Source organism: Drosophila willistoni (assembly GCF_018902025.1).
Source record: "Drosophila willistoni isolate 14030-0811.24 chromosome XR unlocalized genomic scaffold, UCI_dwil_1.1 Seg143, whole genome shotgun sequence".
Classification (NCBI taxonomy): domain Eukaryota; kingdom Metazoa; phylum Arthropoda; class Insecta; order Diptera; family Drosophilidae; genus Drosophila; species Drosophila willistoni.
The window spans coordinates 1565841-1583007 of NW_025814056.1; the positions used below are offsets into that span (position 1 = coordinate 1565841).

General features: G+C 39.7%; 1 protein-coding gene across 1 annotated transcript; it reads left to right on the top strand.

Annotated features, from left to right (window-relative positions):
- Positions 1-666: 666 nt before the first annotated feature.
- Positions 667-12778, top strand: LOC6646478 (protein hsr-9). Its single transcript, XM_047011879.1, has 8 exons — positions 667-832; positions 5860-6101; positions 6389-6571; positions 6683-6973; positions 7535-7633; positions 11279-11531; positions 11649-12342; positions 12488-12778. Exons 2-8 carry the CDS (start codon positions 5873-5875, stop codon positions 12635-12637), a joined length of 1899 nt encoding a protein of 632 aa, XP_046867835.1. The 5' UTR covers positions 667-832; positions 5860-5872; the 3' UTR covers positions 12638-12778.
- Positions 12779-17167: the final 4389 nt, after the last annotated feature.

Sequence of the window (17167 nt, forward strand, 5' to 3'; positions counted from 1 at the left end):
CAAATTTTTAGGTACATGAATTTTGTTTTGAGTGTATTTCATTAGTTAATTTGATCATTGTTGGTAAATAATTTAACAATGTTGGCCTAACTAATTTGATGAGAATAGTGTGAGTGGAACTTTAGCAACGTTGTTCTGTATGTCGAAATAGCTTTCTGCCCAATTGGACTAGGCAGGTTTCCACAAGATTATCATAGTTGGCTGTCAGCGGCATCGACGCCGTTCGACGCCGCGCCGTTAACTGTAATAGCTTAGCCGTTTATTGTGCCAAATACTTTCCCATAGGAACCGCCCAATGAGCATGCTCGAAAATTAATTGAAAATCAAGTTGAGAGAGCCTCTCTTCGACAGTTTGGTCGTCGAAGAAAGCAATGTAAATGAAATGCTGCTGGGGCGGACTGGTCTCAACTGGCCTCGCCTCACTTCGCCTGGCCTGGGATGGCCTGGGTTGGCCTGGTCATGATCGTGATCGTAGTTTGTCGTCGACGTCGTTGCCATCGTCGTGGTCTTGGTCTGAATGTGAGTGAGTGTGTAAGCTTTGGACGGGGGGATCTCTATGGGGCTAACACGTACGTACAACTCTGTTGGTAACTGAAGACAAACAGCTACGATCAGTTGCAGACGGTCAGTCGTGCGAGACAGTTGTGTGCGCGGCGGTATAAAAATATTCAACAAGAAACCAAAGCTCGACCACTAAAAATCACCATTAAGCAAACAATAACCAAATCGACCAACTAACCGACCAACAAACCAAACAAATTCAACTGAACAACCAACCAGAATCCCATAAAACGAAAACTCTCAATTCGTATCCAGAAGCACAGTAAAACAGGTAAAAACTACAACAACAACAACAACAACAAAAAAAAAAAAGAAACACAAACATGATGATGATGATTACAATGATGATGATGACAGCAAACAACAACTATAACAACAACGAACGAACGAAAAAAAGAAAGTCTCTGCCTGCCCCAAAGAATCGTATTTGGGGGGGCCTAAAAACCACACAAGAAAAGCTCAAGCAACGACAGTCTTTCACGGCAGCTCGAAGAGTGAGCAACGGTTAAATTAATCTACATATATATACATAATATATATATGTATATAGAGTTCATAGTTAATATCGGTTAATACTATTATTGTGTGTGACAGTGAGCGACTGTTTTCATAGAATACCAAGAAAGTTAAACAATCATTCAATTGTTTAAAGGTTAGAAGAATTCTTGGATAAAATAAAGCCTTTAAGCGAAGGCTAAGGCAAAGGATTATCAAACGCTCTGACTATCTCAGTCTCTCTCTCTCTGTCTCTATCTCAATCTTTCTTATGATTTTCTCACTCAGTGTGTGTCTGTGTGTGTTTCATTTTCATATCTAAGTGTGGGTGTGTGTGCGAGTGTGTGTATGCTGTTGTTTTTTTTTTTTTTTGGTTTTTTTTTTGTTTTTGTATTATTTTGTGTGAATTTAAAATTGTCGATGGCGCCATGCAAAGTTCTATCAGGATTAAAAACTCAAACTAGAAGGAGCCTTGACCAGCGTCTTTGAGCAAGAACTTTTAATTGATTTTCAGAGGCAGTCAGGCAGTCAGCACCACAATAACAACAACAACAACGACAACAATAACAATAAGAATGAAAAAACGCAAAAGCCTTGAACACGGACTCCGACTTCGACTTGGACTCGGACTCGGACTTGGAAATGTAGTTGCACAAGTGCGAGTTGTAGTCGGACTTGGATTCCATTTTTTGGTCATAAATTGTAGCTGCTGCAATTTAGAGGCAGTATACCACCGCCCTCCGCCCCCTCTAAAAACTCCTATCAACCTGCTAACGGTTTCTTCTTTTCTATTTTTTTTATGTGCTCTATTTTCACATGTGTATATGTGTATGTGTGTGTGTGTGTGTGTTGTTTTGGGCTGATGCTGCTGCGGTCAGCAAACTAAACTCAAACTCAAACCCAAAATAAAACGAAACCAAACCAAGTTGAGTAATCTCTCATGCCTCTCAGGTTTCTTCTTCCACTTCCACTGGCAAACTGACCTACATATGAACGGACGGCGACTCGAAGCAGTTAATTTAAGTGTTTCCTGGCCAGCATCAGTTCTTCTTCCTACTTCTTCAAGTTATAGTTTACGCTGTTTACACTGCCCTGCACTTTGCTGCCAAAACAAAACATGCTCAAGTGTTGCATGGTGGGGCAAATGGCTGGGATCTGTTGTGGCACTTGCAACCAGTAGTCCAGCAAGGACAAGCTATTAACAGTAGAAAGATTCTACAACATCATTGTGGTGCTCTCGTTTTCGTTGATGATGTTTTTGTTGTTGCCTAGCGAAATTTGAGTGGCCATCTCTTCCCCCCCACCCCCTACCATCCACTTGAGCCCGTATGTATGTGTAGTAACTGCCCATCTCTCTAATTCGTTGTGTACACACACTTCAACAGTTTTCTTGCCTTCTGTTTGTCTTTTTTTTCATGACACGAAATGAAAAAGTTTATGCAACTTGCCTCGGTCGCAGATTCTCAAACTTAGCCCCTCCAAAAGAAAAAAAAGAGAAAAGAAAAATGAAAAAAGGTTTGACTAGACCATGTCCATTACTCCTTTTGGCCCAGTGAGAAAGCTTGGCAAAAAGAAATGTTCCAGCAGGTGGCACTGACGCGACGATAACAGCCCTAATTCGGTCGACGTGCACATGCAAAAAAAAAAGACAAAAAAGAATATATATAAACTAACGCTAAGGTGAGCGGGAGCAGTAGAGAACAATAGGCAGTAGTACAGTGAAGACTCCAATAACACAATAAACATTCAACTAACTAACGATTCATATCGATATACAAAATGCAAATGCAAATGCAATGCAAAAAAAGGGATTTCCTTTTTTTCCCTATAATCTTATAATTTAAAACTTTACTGTAAGCCAGTTGAATGAGGTGGCACAGTGGTGCAGTGGGTGGTGCGTTGGGCAGAACGAGCAAAGGGCAATTCAAGCGTCACGTGTAAAGCTTACTTTTTCTTCTCTTGCTACTTTATGTTTTTTTTTTTTTGGCATTGTCTTGGAAAATTAACTGCAACAGCAACAGCAGCAGCAGCAGTAGTAGTCGGCAACCTTCCCATCCAACAACAACAACAAGCTTATGAAACATATGAGGCAAGTAGTTTAAACAAAGAAAGGATAAAGAAAATTGGGCGTTTATAGGGCTGGTGGGTACAGTGAGATGGGGGAACAGACAAACCGACAGAGAGACAGAGAGACAGAGAGACAGACAGATATGCAAATCCTGTCTGCGCGTGGCCTTTTGTGCGGCTTGCATATTTATTGATATGACGCTGATATGACAATGCAGAGATAGGAGAACGAACAAGCCACACCAGCGCCAGGAGCACAAGGAGCACAAGGAACACTTGGAGCACTTGGAGCACCAGGGGCACTAGAAGATGATGTTTCCCAGGGCAACCAAACGTATGCCAGAGGCATATAGAAGAAAAGACATTGCCTTCAATAATCTACACACACGTGTGGGTGGTTTGACGGGGGGTGGGCTTAAGTAATTTTTACTCTCTCTCTCTCTGTGTGTGTGTGCGTGTGTGTGTCATGCAAGTGCACAAGCAAACACTTAGTGTTCCCTTACCCCCTGACTGACTGGGTAACTTTGGCTTGTATCTTCAGACCATCGCTTCTTCTTACTTCATCTAAGCATCACGCACATGAATATTAATGTAAAATGCACACACGGTTAGCTGCGTTTTTCTATGAGGGCATTAAAATATAGTGAGAGCAACGTTCCATATGAGTTAGTGCCTACAATAGAGCAACAGGAATCGGTAGAAAGATGTTTGGTCGGGGTGGGGGGAGGAAGATTCAATAACTTGAAAGCTTCTCTGGTGCTTGTCAGAAGTTTTGCATTTGCTTCTGCCTTCTACCTTTTGCATTGTTTGTGTTGTTGTTGTGGCATGACGCGTGAAAAGTTTCAAGTTAGGTGAGAAAAAGTGGCAAATGAATTGAGAGGCACACAACAATAGACAGAAACATTGCCAGAAACAGTTAGAGAGAGAGAGAGAGAGAGAGAGAGAGAGAGAGAGAGAGAGAGAGAGGGAGAGAGAGATAGAAACAAAGAACGAGCGAGCATGATAGACAGACAGTAGTGCAAAATAAATGCAATTTTCACAAGACTTCAATAAGCTGCAAAAAAGACATCGACGACGACTAAGCTGAACGCATATTAGTTGCCTCAGAGTTTGAGTCACTGGCAGGTTACCAGGGATAGGGGCCAGGTGATATGTCATCTCTTCATCTCCTGTTTTTAAGTGCCACGCCCTGCTTCCACCGCTTTTCTTTTCTGCTCTCCTCTGCGGTGCCCTTCCCTGCGCCACATAGGAGGCATTCGCCTTGAGCATCAGATTTTAATAAACGCGCTCAAGAGACCAAGCTTCTGCACTGCTGTAAAAGTTTTAATTAAGTAGAGCTGGAGCCAAGCTCTCGTCGTTGTGGAAGAATCTACATGGCAACCGCAGCAGCATCAACATTCACTTCACACACAGACATTTGGACGCCATAAAATATAACGTCTTGGGGCCTGGCTTATCATATACTTGCTATCGGCCAAGCCCTAAAAAAAACAAGAAAAAAAAATCAAAGAAAAAACAAAACGAGACGAGAATCCCGGCCAGCATTCCACGGAGCAATGAAGCAAATGGGGAATCGGAGTTGCAGTTGGCCAGTAGGTCACTGGGTTTTCACTTTATGCTTTATGGCCGCCGCAATCGTTGGCTTATCAGCTCTGTGCTCGATTTTTTGTTTTTGAAAAACGTTTTACTCATTTTTCAATAAGCAACCAGCAAGCCATACCTGCAGCAGCAACAACAAATCGGTGTGGCAACGGCAACGGCAACGGCAACATTAGCTATAAACAAGTTTTCTCGACGCGTCGATGTTGACGTCAGCGTCGCTTTCACTTGGGGCGCCGCTAAGGCCGCAGTAGCCGCACTTGACACTGCGACAATAACAACAAACCACAGCAGCAGCAACAACCAACAAGCAACAACGAACAGCAACAGCAATAGCAACAATTGCTGCGGTTGTTTGTTATAGCCGTTGGCTGTTGGTCATGCTGATTGTCATGCCTAAAGAGCCAACGGCAATTCATAGTCCAAACCACAGGCAATCGAGTCGAATTGCTATATACCCTAGAATAATTTCAAGTAAATGTTTACCAATTAAAGGCAAAGTCAATTGAATTGGAATATTGAACGATAAACTTGGAAAATGTGTAGATGATGGGAAAATTGTGATTGCCAATTGCAATTTCGAGGGGTAGCCTAACTTGCCTTTTGTTGTTGCAATTACCTGGCAGTGGTTGGTGGCGGAGTCGGCGTCAGCTACGGCGCCTGAAGCTGTCCAAAAGGCGTTGTTAGTTGCTCTGTGTGTGTGTGTGTGTGTGTCAAGTGCCAACAAATGGACATGTGGACTTGGTCTTGGTCTTGGACATAGGCATGGACACGAACATGTATATGGTCATGGCACCGGCGGCAACTTTGAGGAGCAACTCAAAAACATGTTTACACTCGCATTTACTCGCTCACACTCATGCACAAGTCTTGAAGCACTTTGTATGCTTTCTTTGCTTTTGTATTGACCAACTAGATGACTGAAAGACTGAAGACAGAAGACTGTGTGTGTTTGTGTTCAATCAATATGTAATTTGCAAGCCATGAAAAAGAAAGTGTTGCACACACACAAACAAAATGAATTGAGGTCAACCGCAAAAGTAAAAGTTCTGTCAAATTGCAGATATTTTGAAATATATGTATATTTTTTCACTAACTGGTTTTCTTTTCTTCTTTATCTTCTTCATTTTATTGCAGAGAAGAAACAAAAATGAAATTCGTAATATTGCTGTGCGTATTGAGTGCGCTTTTGCTGCAAATTGAGGCTTCCCCTGTACAAATGTTGGCGAGAAGCGAAAGGGCTGTATCCCGCCAGCAGGCAGCCAGCAATGATGTGGCCCCAGCAGCGGCTCCAGCCGCCGATGATGATGACGACGATGACGACGAGGACGATGATGATGATGAGCCGGATCTAGGGGATTTGGTCGACGATGATGATGGTAGGTAGAAAAATAGCAAAAAAGTTCTCAGAAAAAAGCACCAACAGCACCAAAAGCAATGAGCACCAAGCAAACCACTTAGCCAACCACAATTGAGCCACTTTATATCCACCAACCAACACCATTATCACCACCAATGTCACCTGAGAGCAACTATGAATTGAAAGCACTGGGCGCTATAATGCGATGCGATACAATACGAAACGACCAGATATTGATATTAACATGAATTTCTTTGTGTTTTCCCCCCTTTTTGTCCCCATCCCCCGTGTTTTTGGGTAACAAAGTTCTTTTGATTTCGGGCCTTTCAGATGATGATGAAGAGGAGGAAGAAGACGATGATGAGGAGGAAGACGATACACCCCAGGGTCAAGCAGCGCCAGGTGCCACAGCCAGCGATGATGATGACGATGAGGAGGACGATGACGATGATGATTATTTGGATAGATTGTTCGATGATATTTTGGGAGGTAAGATTAAATGAAAGGAATTCGAAGAAGAAGGCTTAAGCATTGAGTGGGATACAAATTTCACTCTCTTTTGCTTTCTGTTTCTGTTTTTGTGAAATTTTCTATATCCAGATGATGATGATGAGGACGATGAAGATGAAGCCCTACCAGCTGCCAGTGCTGCCCAGCAGACAGTTGCCGCTGCCCCAGCACAGAACGCTGATGACATTGCTCCAGCTGTTGCCTCATCGGTAAGCTCTGGCGTTTCCGATGCCGTCGATTTGCCCAATGAGAGTGGTAATGCTGTCGAGCCAGAGGCATCGGGCAATGCAGTTGACCAGTTGCTATCGTCACCCGCAGCAGCAGCATCCCCGGCACAGGCAGCAGCAGCTACATCGGCCAGCAACAGCAATAACAACGAAGGTGAACAAAATGTTTTTTACGATGAAGATGCACTTTTAGATGGTATTAGTGGTGGCACAACTAGTTTAAGTAGCACCAACAATGCAATTGACAATGAACAGCAAAAACTAAACATACAACAACAACAGCTACAAAAACTACAACAGCAACAACAACAACAACAACATCAACATGATACACAGCCAAGCATAATCAATCAAGCATCATCACAACAACAACAGCTTACAAAAATCACAACGTCAACAGCCACTAAGAACACATTAACAACAACAAATAATATTAATAATAATAACAATAACAATTTAGTTGTCAGTCAAGCAGCAGCAGCAGCAGCAACTTTGGGTCAGCCAGTGGGAGCGCTGGGCGTGGCCCTGCCTCCGGCTAGTGCTGGTTCAGGTTTAGTTACTGCTGCAGTGGCCACTGATAACGCCGACAGCAATAATAATAATAATAATGACAACGACGACGAAGACGATGACGACTATGATGATGATGATGATGATGATGATGAAGATGATGATGATATTGATGATGGGGTCGATGAAATTGATGAAATTGCAGGTCTAACTGGTGATGACGATGAGGAGGCTGACGATGATGACGATGACGACGATGATGATATTATTGGAGACGATGTCATCGAGGCCAGACGTGAAGCACGTGAGTCCAAGTCAACAACAGCAACAAAAACAGCAAAAGCCAAAAAATCAACAAGTGCTGCCAAGAAGACCAAAAAAGAGCTGAAGCATTAAGCAAAACTAGAAACAACAAACAAACTAAATAACAAAACAACAACAACAACAACACTTTAAAGACAGGGACCCAACAACTACAAATGACAACAACAACAACAACAGCAACTGACAATTGAAAGAAGCAAAAAGGCAAATGCTCAACCTAAGCAAACAACTCAAATTTATTTTGGGTAGGCAACAACGGACAATGCAACAAAGCAATAATTTCACACACACACACAAACAACAAATAAATCTTCTTCATTGCCTGCACCGACAACTATTCCAATCCCCCCTCCGACCCACTCTTCCTCCTCACTTCACCAATACACACAAAAAAAAAAAAACGACAACAAATCGAAAAGTGAGAGCAACTAATTTCTAATTTATTTATTTATTTATTTTTTGAGATAAAAACAAAACGTTTTAGTATAAACAAAAAAAAAAAAAAAAACAAAACCAAAATACTGAATATTTAAGTAAATATTTTTACATATCTATCGAAATGAGAGATGATTGAGAGTTTGGTGCTAGTCAAACTATCTGCAAAATGACAAAACAAAAGAAAAAAAGGAACAAAAAAACGTTAAATTTCTGCACGCATGCCGAGCACAAATCACAAACCCTTCTGCCCACCCCCACCCCCTCTCACCGAACGCACACAATGTTAAAGTTTTACTGCAAATTTTTTTTGAGTTGATTGAAGCACGGACGAATACACACGCACAGAAATTTCCCCTCCCACACTTCACCAATTGACAATTACAACGGCAACTGCAACAATTACTTGTTTTTTTTTACCGCAACAACAACAACAATAACAGCAACAACAACAATTAAAAAAAAAACAAATTAATGCCGAAGCACAAATTGGTTGATTTCAATCAGAGAGAAATATGAAAAGGATGTGGAAGAAGTGGCAGATGAGAAAGTTGGAGGCGCCTTGCAGTATGCAACTGAAAAATTTCGAATGAAATGCTGCATTACTGTGGCGGCACACTTCAGCACACGGCACACACACACACATACACACACACACACACACACACAAATACACATACACACATTCACAAACCTACAAATAGCTAAATTAATTTAAAGAAAAAACAAATGAGAGAAATGTTCACTTAGTGTAATTTATTTATTTTATTTTTAATTCCTTGACGTTTTTTTCATGTTGTTCTTATCTTATTTATTTCCTTCATTTACTTTGTAATTAATTATCAGAAATAATTATCACTTATATATATATGTATATATATGTATATATATACATATATATATGTATGTGTGTGCATATAATACATATTTTTTGTAGCGCATTCCAAAGCTCTATCTATCTCACTTTACCTATGTACTTCTATCTCTGTTGCTCATCCACTCACTTACACACACACACATAAACACACTCACTTGCTCTCTTTCTCTCTATCTCTCTTTCTCTTGCTTTCATACATTTTGGCTTACAATTTTGTAAAATTGTAAATTTTTATTTTGGTTTTAATTTACACGACTTTTTTTTTTTTGTTTTTGGTTTCAATTCTTCTTCTTCGTCTAAGTTTATATTTTCCATTTAAAAAAAATTACAAAAATTAATTCTTACCTAAAAACGTAAATAACGCTTTAAAAAATTTCCGACGAAGAAGTGCAAACTCGTACAAATTGTAGCAAAAAGTTGAACGCTTGAAAGAAAGGCAGAAAGAAAAAGCAAAAAAATCCAAACTTCCTTAAGAAAACAGAAAAAAAACAACAACAATAAGAACCACTATTTTAACAACAAAAGCAAAAAGTGTGGCATTTTCCACCCCCTACAATTTTTTTTTTCGTAAAAGAATTGTTTGTTTTTTTTGCGTTTTAGGTCATTTACTTGGTAATATATTATTTATTTATTTATTTATTTATTATTTATTGTAAAAAAAAAAACAAAACAAAACCACAGCAGCAACAAAGAAAATCCACACAGAAAGCACAAGCACAAAACAAAATATATGAAAGTAAAAAAACCAAAACCAAACAAAAACAAAAAAAAAAATTAATTACAGAAAATTTTGCTTAAATAAATTTTTTTTTAATGATAATTTGTGTACAACTTTTTGAAAAATTCAATTAAAAATAACAAATGAATTTTTGTGTTTTATTTAATCGAATGAACAAAACAAATATCCATAGCATACTTTCAAGCGTCACTTATGGTACATATACGGTAAAATGGCATCTCTACCTGTCTCTCTCGCAGTCTCTATCTCTAACTGTGATTATCTTTCTGTCAATCTCACTCGCTACTCATCATTAGCAGCAACGCTTTCTCCCTCTCTCTGTCTATCAGTCTTTATACTCTATACCTATCTCTTTTTCATTCTCTATCTGTTTCTTTCTCTGTTAGTGTGCAATGTTTCATGTTAGCTATCTTTTCTAGTCATATCATCAGCATCATCTAACTTCTTTGCTTGGCTGTCGGGAAGTGTAACATTTGCCGTAATTAGCTGGCCATTGGTTCCTCATACTGCACCCTTGTTGTGCACTGACATCCACACACAAACACACACACACACACACACACACACACACACAAATACACCCACATACATTGATTTATATATTCACCCACGCCCTTTTGGCATGCCAAAGAAAATTACAAAATGTCAATTAAATTTTTAAAAATATTCTCTCAATTAACTTGTTGAGTAGGGCAAAACTCGCACAACCTTCTCTCACCTTAGTTTCTCCTATTAATAGCCAAGTTAATATAACTCACTTTATATGCTAGATCATATACATTTGCTAACAGGTCTGAAGAGATTGATTGTCAGTTATACATATTCCTTGGTGTAGTTGGCGTTGCCTTACATTCCAGAATTTTTTAACACTTACTCGATTTGCTAGCTTTAAATAATTTGCTTGTTGTGAGCCCCAAATAGATTTATATATATATATATGTATATATTAATAGTAGATATATTTATATATGTAGGTACACTGTAGACATATATAATGCATGAATGGGGATTCTATTTACATATTTAGCTAATCTACGCATGAGAAGGGAGCACGCACATGCTTATTCACATATATAATCACTTGGCCTATGTGTGTGTGTGAGTGTCTGTCTATGGTTAAAGCAAAAAGCAGCTTATGCCCATGCCCCATGCCCACTCTGGCCCATTCTCTCTCAGCCTCTTTCACACTCGCCCACTTGTATGTAATTAGAGGCACAGCTTGTGAAATCCTCGCAGCGGAAATTAACCGCATGCAAGCGAATCAAAAAAAAAAAAAAAAAAAAACGAACCTCACAAATATCCAACTCACCCTCCACCACCATCCCCCGATTCCACCAACACCTTTCCGTTTTTCCTTTTCTCCACACCCCCTTGAATCAGCAGTTCTTTTCCTTGTTACCGCACACCCATCACATATCCCATCCAAGCACATTTTTCCCCCACCCTCTATCCGTCATCCTGCATTCCTGTGGAAAATGGCCCTGGTCCCCGAGCCTAAATGAACTGTCACACCATTGCCATAGCCATGGATGCGTATTAACATGAAATTTTCTATGTTGGCGCTGATGCTGCAGGTGATCTGAAAAACAACGTCATCGACATGTCAACGGATGCATTCCAAGCTCGCCACAATCACTTCATCGATGCCATATTCTCTCGCATAAATCGCATCGTGGCAGATAATTATGATCCATTTGTGGTACGCCTAGCCGGACGTTCAGCGGCCGCAACATCAAGTGCCACCACGAGTGGTTCAGCTACCAGCAGCGGGTTAAAGACTGTCAAGACCAAGGGAGGCAATCAGAAGACAACTGGCCATAAGAAACTGTAAGTGAAATCAAGCAAGAACTGTAAGAAAAAAAATGATTCAATTCACCATCACTAGATAGAGGTGGAAACAAATTGATGCAAATTTTCATCTGTCAATCTCTGTAACTTTTTCAGCAAAAACACACGCTCCGAGCCAAGAGCAGCCACTGGCAGAAGCAGCAGCAGCAGCAGCAGCAAGGAGGGGGCTACAGTTAAATTGCAAGAGCAATTGACGCAATTACAGACAGAGCAGGGCATCAAAGCCATTGAGCATCACCAGGACAAGGAACAGCAGCAGCAGCAACAGCAGCAGCAGGAGCAGGGTGAGATTGACGCCCCCAAAGCGGAAGTGCGCACCGTTTTCAGTAGCAACGAGCCAACTGCAGCCATCAAAGCCAACCAAAAGAAATCCAGTAACCAGGCTCAACAGCAGCAGCAGTCACACAAACACAACACGAAAAAGGCGTCATTGAAAGCGGGCGGTGGAGGCAACTACAATCAGCCAGCGGCTGGAGGTGGCTCTTCGAAGGCTGGCAATGAAGTTGAGAAGCTGCAAAAGGCCGAGGGCAGTCTGTCTGGTCTGGCCTCATTGAAGCGCGTTGGCAATGTGAAGGTGATCAGCGATGCGGAAGGACGCAATTCGACCATTAAGGCCAAATTCACGCTTGGCCCATTGATTTTACGTGTCGAGAAGTCCTTCAAGCGCGGCAGTGTGCGCAGCGTAAAAAGTGCCACGGCCAGGACAAACGAGATGATCGGTCGCATCAAATTCAGTGTGCAAGATGATCGGGCCACCCTAATGTCCATCAAGGTGCAGCAGCCCAAGCAGGTAAAGTGATGGCAATAATTTTGATTTGTACCCCTAACATCCACAAAAATACATCCATTTTATCGCTTTGTACAATTAACTGAAACTGCTCTTTGTCGTGGTTCTTGTGCTTCGTTTCGTTCTATGTCCTGACCACTACTGCCAGGTGGAGGTGGAATCCAAGGACAATCATGACCGTACACGCGAATTTGTCTGGCGTCGCACGCCCAAAATTGCCAAATTGGTCAATGAGAAACTGAAATTGGCTGCCGAGTCGCTATTTGCGCCGCAAGGCGTGGAGGTCGTAAGACTTTAACGCCCCAGCCGCATCACCCCCCTTCAACAACAACAAAACCAACCACAAGAATGAAAGGATTAACGATGAGAGTAAAAAGTTAAATGAGAATGAACGCTTGATGTATGGCACGCTTCTCTGTGTAACTCAAATCCTGTAATTGTAAAGCCTAATTTATTTAATTTATTTATTTATTTTATTATTTATTGTAACTACTAATTTCAATTTTTTTTTTCGTAGCCTATTGCCTCCTAACCCTTAAACGATAATAAACGCATTTCCAGTGTCTAACTAAATGAAAAACTACAAGTTAAAACGATGAGTTAAGCCTAATGAAAGTTTGATCAAGCCAAGAGGATGGTCACCTGGATGCAAAACTTTGTCATATAGTTTATCTCACTGTAATGTAGGACGAGTAACAGTCAACTCTGCTCTGCCAAGGCATTTGCTTCTGCCCCTTGCCGGTAAATAAAGGAGCAGCACATCTGCCACAATCCAGTTGCAGTTGCTGTCCTATCGACTGGGGCTGACAATCCCCAATACACGTATCTGTGTCAGGTCGCTTGCAGTTTTCATTAAGCTTGCAGCTAGGCGGGGCAGAGGACGAGGCGAACCCCTTCCCACCTTTTATACAAAGTAAATATGAGTGCGTTGTATATTGTGTTGCATCTAAGGCGGAAGGACATGCAATTTGTTGTTGTTTGCCTTTGTTGTTTTCCCAGCCCGTTCTACCCGTTTTCTTGCTACTTTTCGTACTTTCCTTCCTTTCATTTCATTTCTTTCCCCTCTATCTTTGTACGTACCCTCCCTTCCTTCTTCATCATGCATGCTGTTTGTTTTGTGTCTTGTGTCTGGCATTCGTTGTCGTTATTGTTGTTGTTGTTGTGGCTGATGTTCTTTGTTGCACCTAAATTGACAACAATATCGTTTCATTTGCTCACTGAAGTGAACTCATCAGTATCGAGGTCCTCCCACTTCTCTCTATTCTTCCTCACTTACATACACACACACACACACACACACACACACATATTGCCACTTCATTTTTTACCATCTGCTACCGCTGTTGGTCAGCTTGATTATATTGACTAAACTCTGGCTGGGACATTTTCCTTTCGCCAATCCCAGGTCTGTGGGTTGCTTTAACTGTAACTCAATTTTGTGCCATACACCCAAAAAAAAGGGAAACTTTAGTTACATTGTGCAATATGAAATTGTTGCTCATATTTATGCATGTCCGTTGGAAAGAAGCTTTGCTTCCTAAAATTTCACCCAGCAGCAACAATTTAAGCAAATTCAATTGCCCAGGGAGAACTACGACTTTTCGAAAACGAGACGGAGAACTCATTTGCACTTTTCACTGTTGGCTGTGTTAGAGAGACTACTACAGGAAAAATATAAAAATAAAAATAAATACAAATAACAAGAAAAAATACATATAAAAATTTCTGCAACCCAAAAATTCTTGAGCTTAAAATTTGCATTTGTTATTACTTCGTTGGTTTGCAGTTGCAATTGTTGAATATGCAGAATAGGCAACGACAACAGCAACAACAGCAAACAGCCAAAAACTTGGTTAGCACATTTAATTCCCAAGCCCAAGTACAAGTCCAAGCTAAAGCCAAAGCCCTAATTGCATTACAAAGTGAGGCAAAAGAAGCAAGCCCTGTCTAAGGAAAGAAATGAACGAAAAGGATACCAAATGTAATAAATCATAAAAAAAAACAAAGTATCCAAAAATGCATCCACTAAATTTTCAAAAGAATAACTAAAAGCCAAACGACAATCCGGGAAGTTTATTTATTTCAATTGTATAACAATTTGAATTTTTAATTTTTTGTAATTCAAACAAATAGCTTAATTGTAGTTACATTAATTAAAATCTTTGGTCTTAATCGCAAATTCCAACAATTTTTTTATAATGGTAATAAAAAATTCATCGATCTTGCTTTTGAAACTCGCAGGCATGTTAGATTTTCCCATATAATCGTGACATATACACATTATTATTATATTCATAATTGCAATCGAAATTGTGAATAATCATATTTCCAAATTATTAAAGACACTTGAAAGAAAAATTGGCATATAACTTTTTGAAATCGTTTAAAAATTGGACAAAATATAGTCTCTGTTCTTATGATAGGCGAAAAAACTATATAATATATTTTAATTTCATAAAGCTCTAATTTAGTTATTTAGTATTTAAGGAGTGTACAAAGTTTTTATACAAAAAGTCAAATGATTGCGAAAGAATGCCGACAATCCTAGCATAGCAGATCAGTTATGGATCAATATCACTGTTCTCCCACGATCTTTTCTATGGAAGCTACATATATGATATAGTCACCCGATCTTGATCAAATTTGGCACAGTTGTTTATACGTGCAATAAACTCACCAATATCACGACAATAGCTCAGAAAATAACCAAGTTATTGAGAAAAGTTTTTTTTTCTCATGGTTAATTGTATTTGTTCTTGCGCCTGACCAAAAAACGAAGAAGCACCACAAGGTGTTTGAGTGAAAATTGTGTGTTCTGTTTGACTTTTCGAATAAAAAAAAAAAATATAAAAATTTTTCTTCATCGTTTAATCCCCAAACGAAATGTTATTAAGAACGAAGCCATCAGTTGCCTAACGAAATTTGCCAGGTTTACTAAGAACATATAAATAGGGAATCACTTTCATCCAGATAGTGCGCCGAACTATAAGCTCTCAGAATGGGCGATTACCTCGTCGCGTCTTTCGCTTCGGTTGGCTCTTGCCATTCTCTCAGTAAATATAAGTTAAGAAGAAGCTTCTTTTTTCGCGGAGACGGAGTTTCCGAAATTCTAAATTCATGGTTACAGACTTCAGAGTAAGCGGGAAACGTCTTTAGTTCTATTATACATACATCTATATGTATATATAAAAATGAAACCCGTTTTCCTTGGTCACTAATTCTTCACTAATTCTTTTTTTGTTGTATTTGTTATACCATACACCCATAGGGTGAAATGGTATATTAAAGTCGCCAAAATGTATGTAACAGGCAGAAGGAAGCATCTCCGACCCCACAAAGTATATATATTCTTGATCAGGATCAACAACCGAGTCGATCTAGCCATGTCCGTCTGTCCGTCCGTCTGTCCGTCCGTCCGTCTGTCCGTCTGTCCGTCTGTCCGTATGAACACCTAGATCTCGGAGACTGTAAGAGCTAGAGCCACCAAATTTGGTATGTAGACTCGTGTAGTATGTAGAGTGATCAAGTTTATTTCAAATTTTTGCCACGCCCCTTTCCGCCCCCGCAATTTAAAAAAAGCGTTTATCTCAAAAACTATTCCAGCTAGAGACACCATATTTGGTATGTATATTCGCTTAGTAAATGCACACATTTTGTATGTATTAAAATTTTGCCACGCCCTTTTCCGCCCCCGTAATTTCAAAAACTTGATTATCTCCCGTTTTTTTTTTACCTTATGCAACCAAATTTGGCACACTTAAATTTAATACTAATATTTAGCAAAACACCAAATTTGATCAAAATCGGACAAAAAACAGTCGAGTTGTGCATATAAACGTTTTTCCATAAGGCCGGAGTTGGCCGTTGGCTGATGGGGGCGCTAGGGTGCTCGTATGATTGAGTGAGCGAGATACTAAGATATGCTTGTAAAAAGCATGTGAAAATGCATTTGTTTAATAAAGTTGAAATATTTGCTCTACTGGTGTATGGTATACCTAAGTCGGCGAGACGACTTACTTACTTCATTATTATTAGGATAAGGTTCTTACGGAAGAAAATATTAAGAAAATCTTCCCGAGCGCGAATAAAATGAGTTTTTATAACGGCTTTTAAAAAAGAAAAAACAATGGCTTAAGACCGCTGCTAAGGTCGATGAACTGGATGAACGAAGTGAACTTGAACGGAATCGATATGAAGATAGATTAGCGCAACCAAATTATGAAGCCGAGACCAAAGTGGAAGGATACACCAAGATGTGCTAAATGGAAGGCTCGTTCAAAATTCCAAGGTTTTCAAGCGGCCAAAGTTAAACATAAGATCGAAAACAAGACGACGGTATTTTCCCCTAATACGTTTCCCGTAAGTTACTCCCACTCACAAGATGTCCGACTCCCAAAAAAAAAAAAAAGAGGGCGTCTAACGGTTAGACACGATAGAAGTGAAACCTTCCGTAAAACAAACTGAGAGAGAATGAGACGAAAGCAGCATTAGGAGCGGGATAATTATAGGTTCATTATAATATTGCTATAAAGGTCATATTTTTTATTTTCTTCATTTTATTATTTTCTTCATTTTATTATTATTATTCATCCTCAATGTTTTCAATTTCAACAAATGGTACGAGTGGTTTATGATAGCTAAAATATGATACAAATGCTTTGGTTTCGATGTTGTCAACATATCTTTGAAATACCGCGTCAATTGTTGTTTTTGATCGTGTTGTTGATTCAGTGCGATTGTTACACATTTTTAAACTGAATGTTGTATTGAGAAAGTCAATTAAAGGAACCGCTGTGTCCAATGCAAAATTTACGTTAAAATCGCCACT

Coding starts and splice junctions, on each gene's coding strand:
- LOC6646478 (XM_047011879.1), top strand. CDS start 5,873: ATGAAATTCGTAATATTGCTGTGCGTATTGAGTGCGCTTTTGCTGCAA. Junction 6,102..6,388: donor TTTGGTCGACGATGATGATG/GTAGGTAGAAAA, acceptor TGGGTAACAAAG/TTCTTTTGATTTCGGGCCTT. Junction 6,572..6,682: donor GTTCGATGATATTTTGGGAG/GTAAGATTAAAT, acceptor TTCTATATCCAG/ATGATGATGATGAGGACGAT.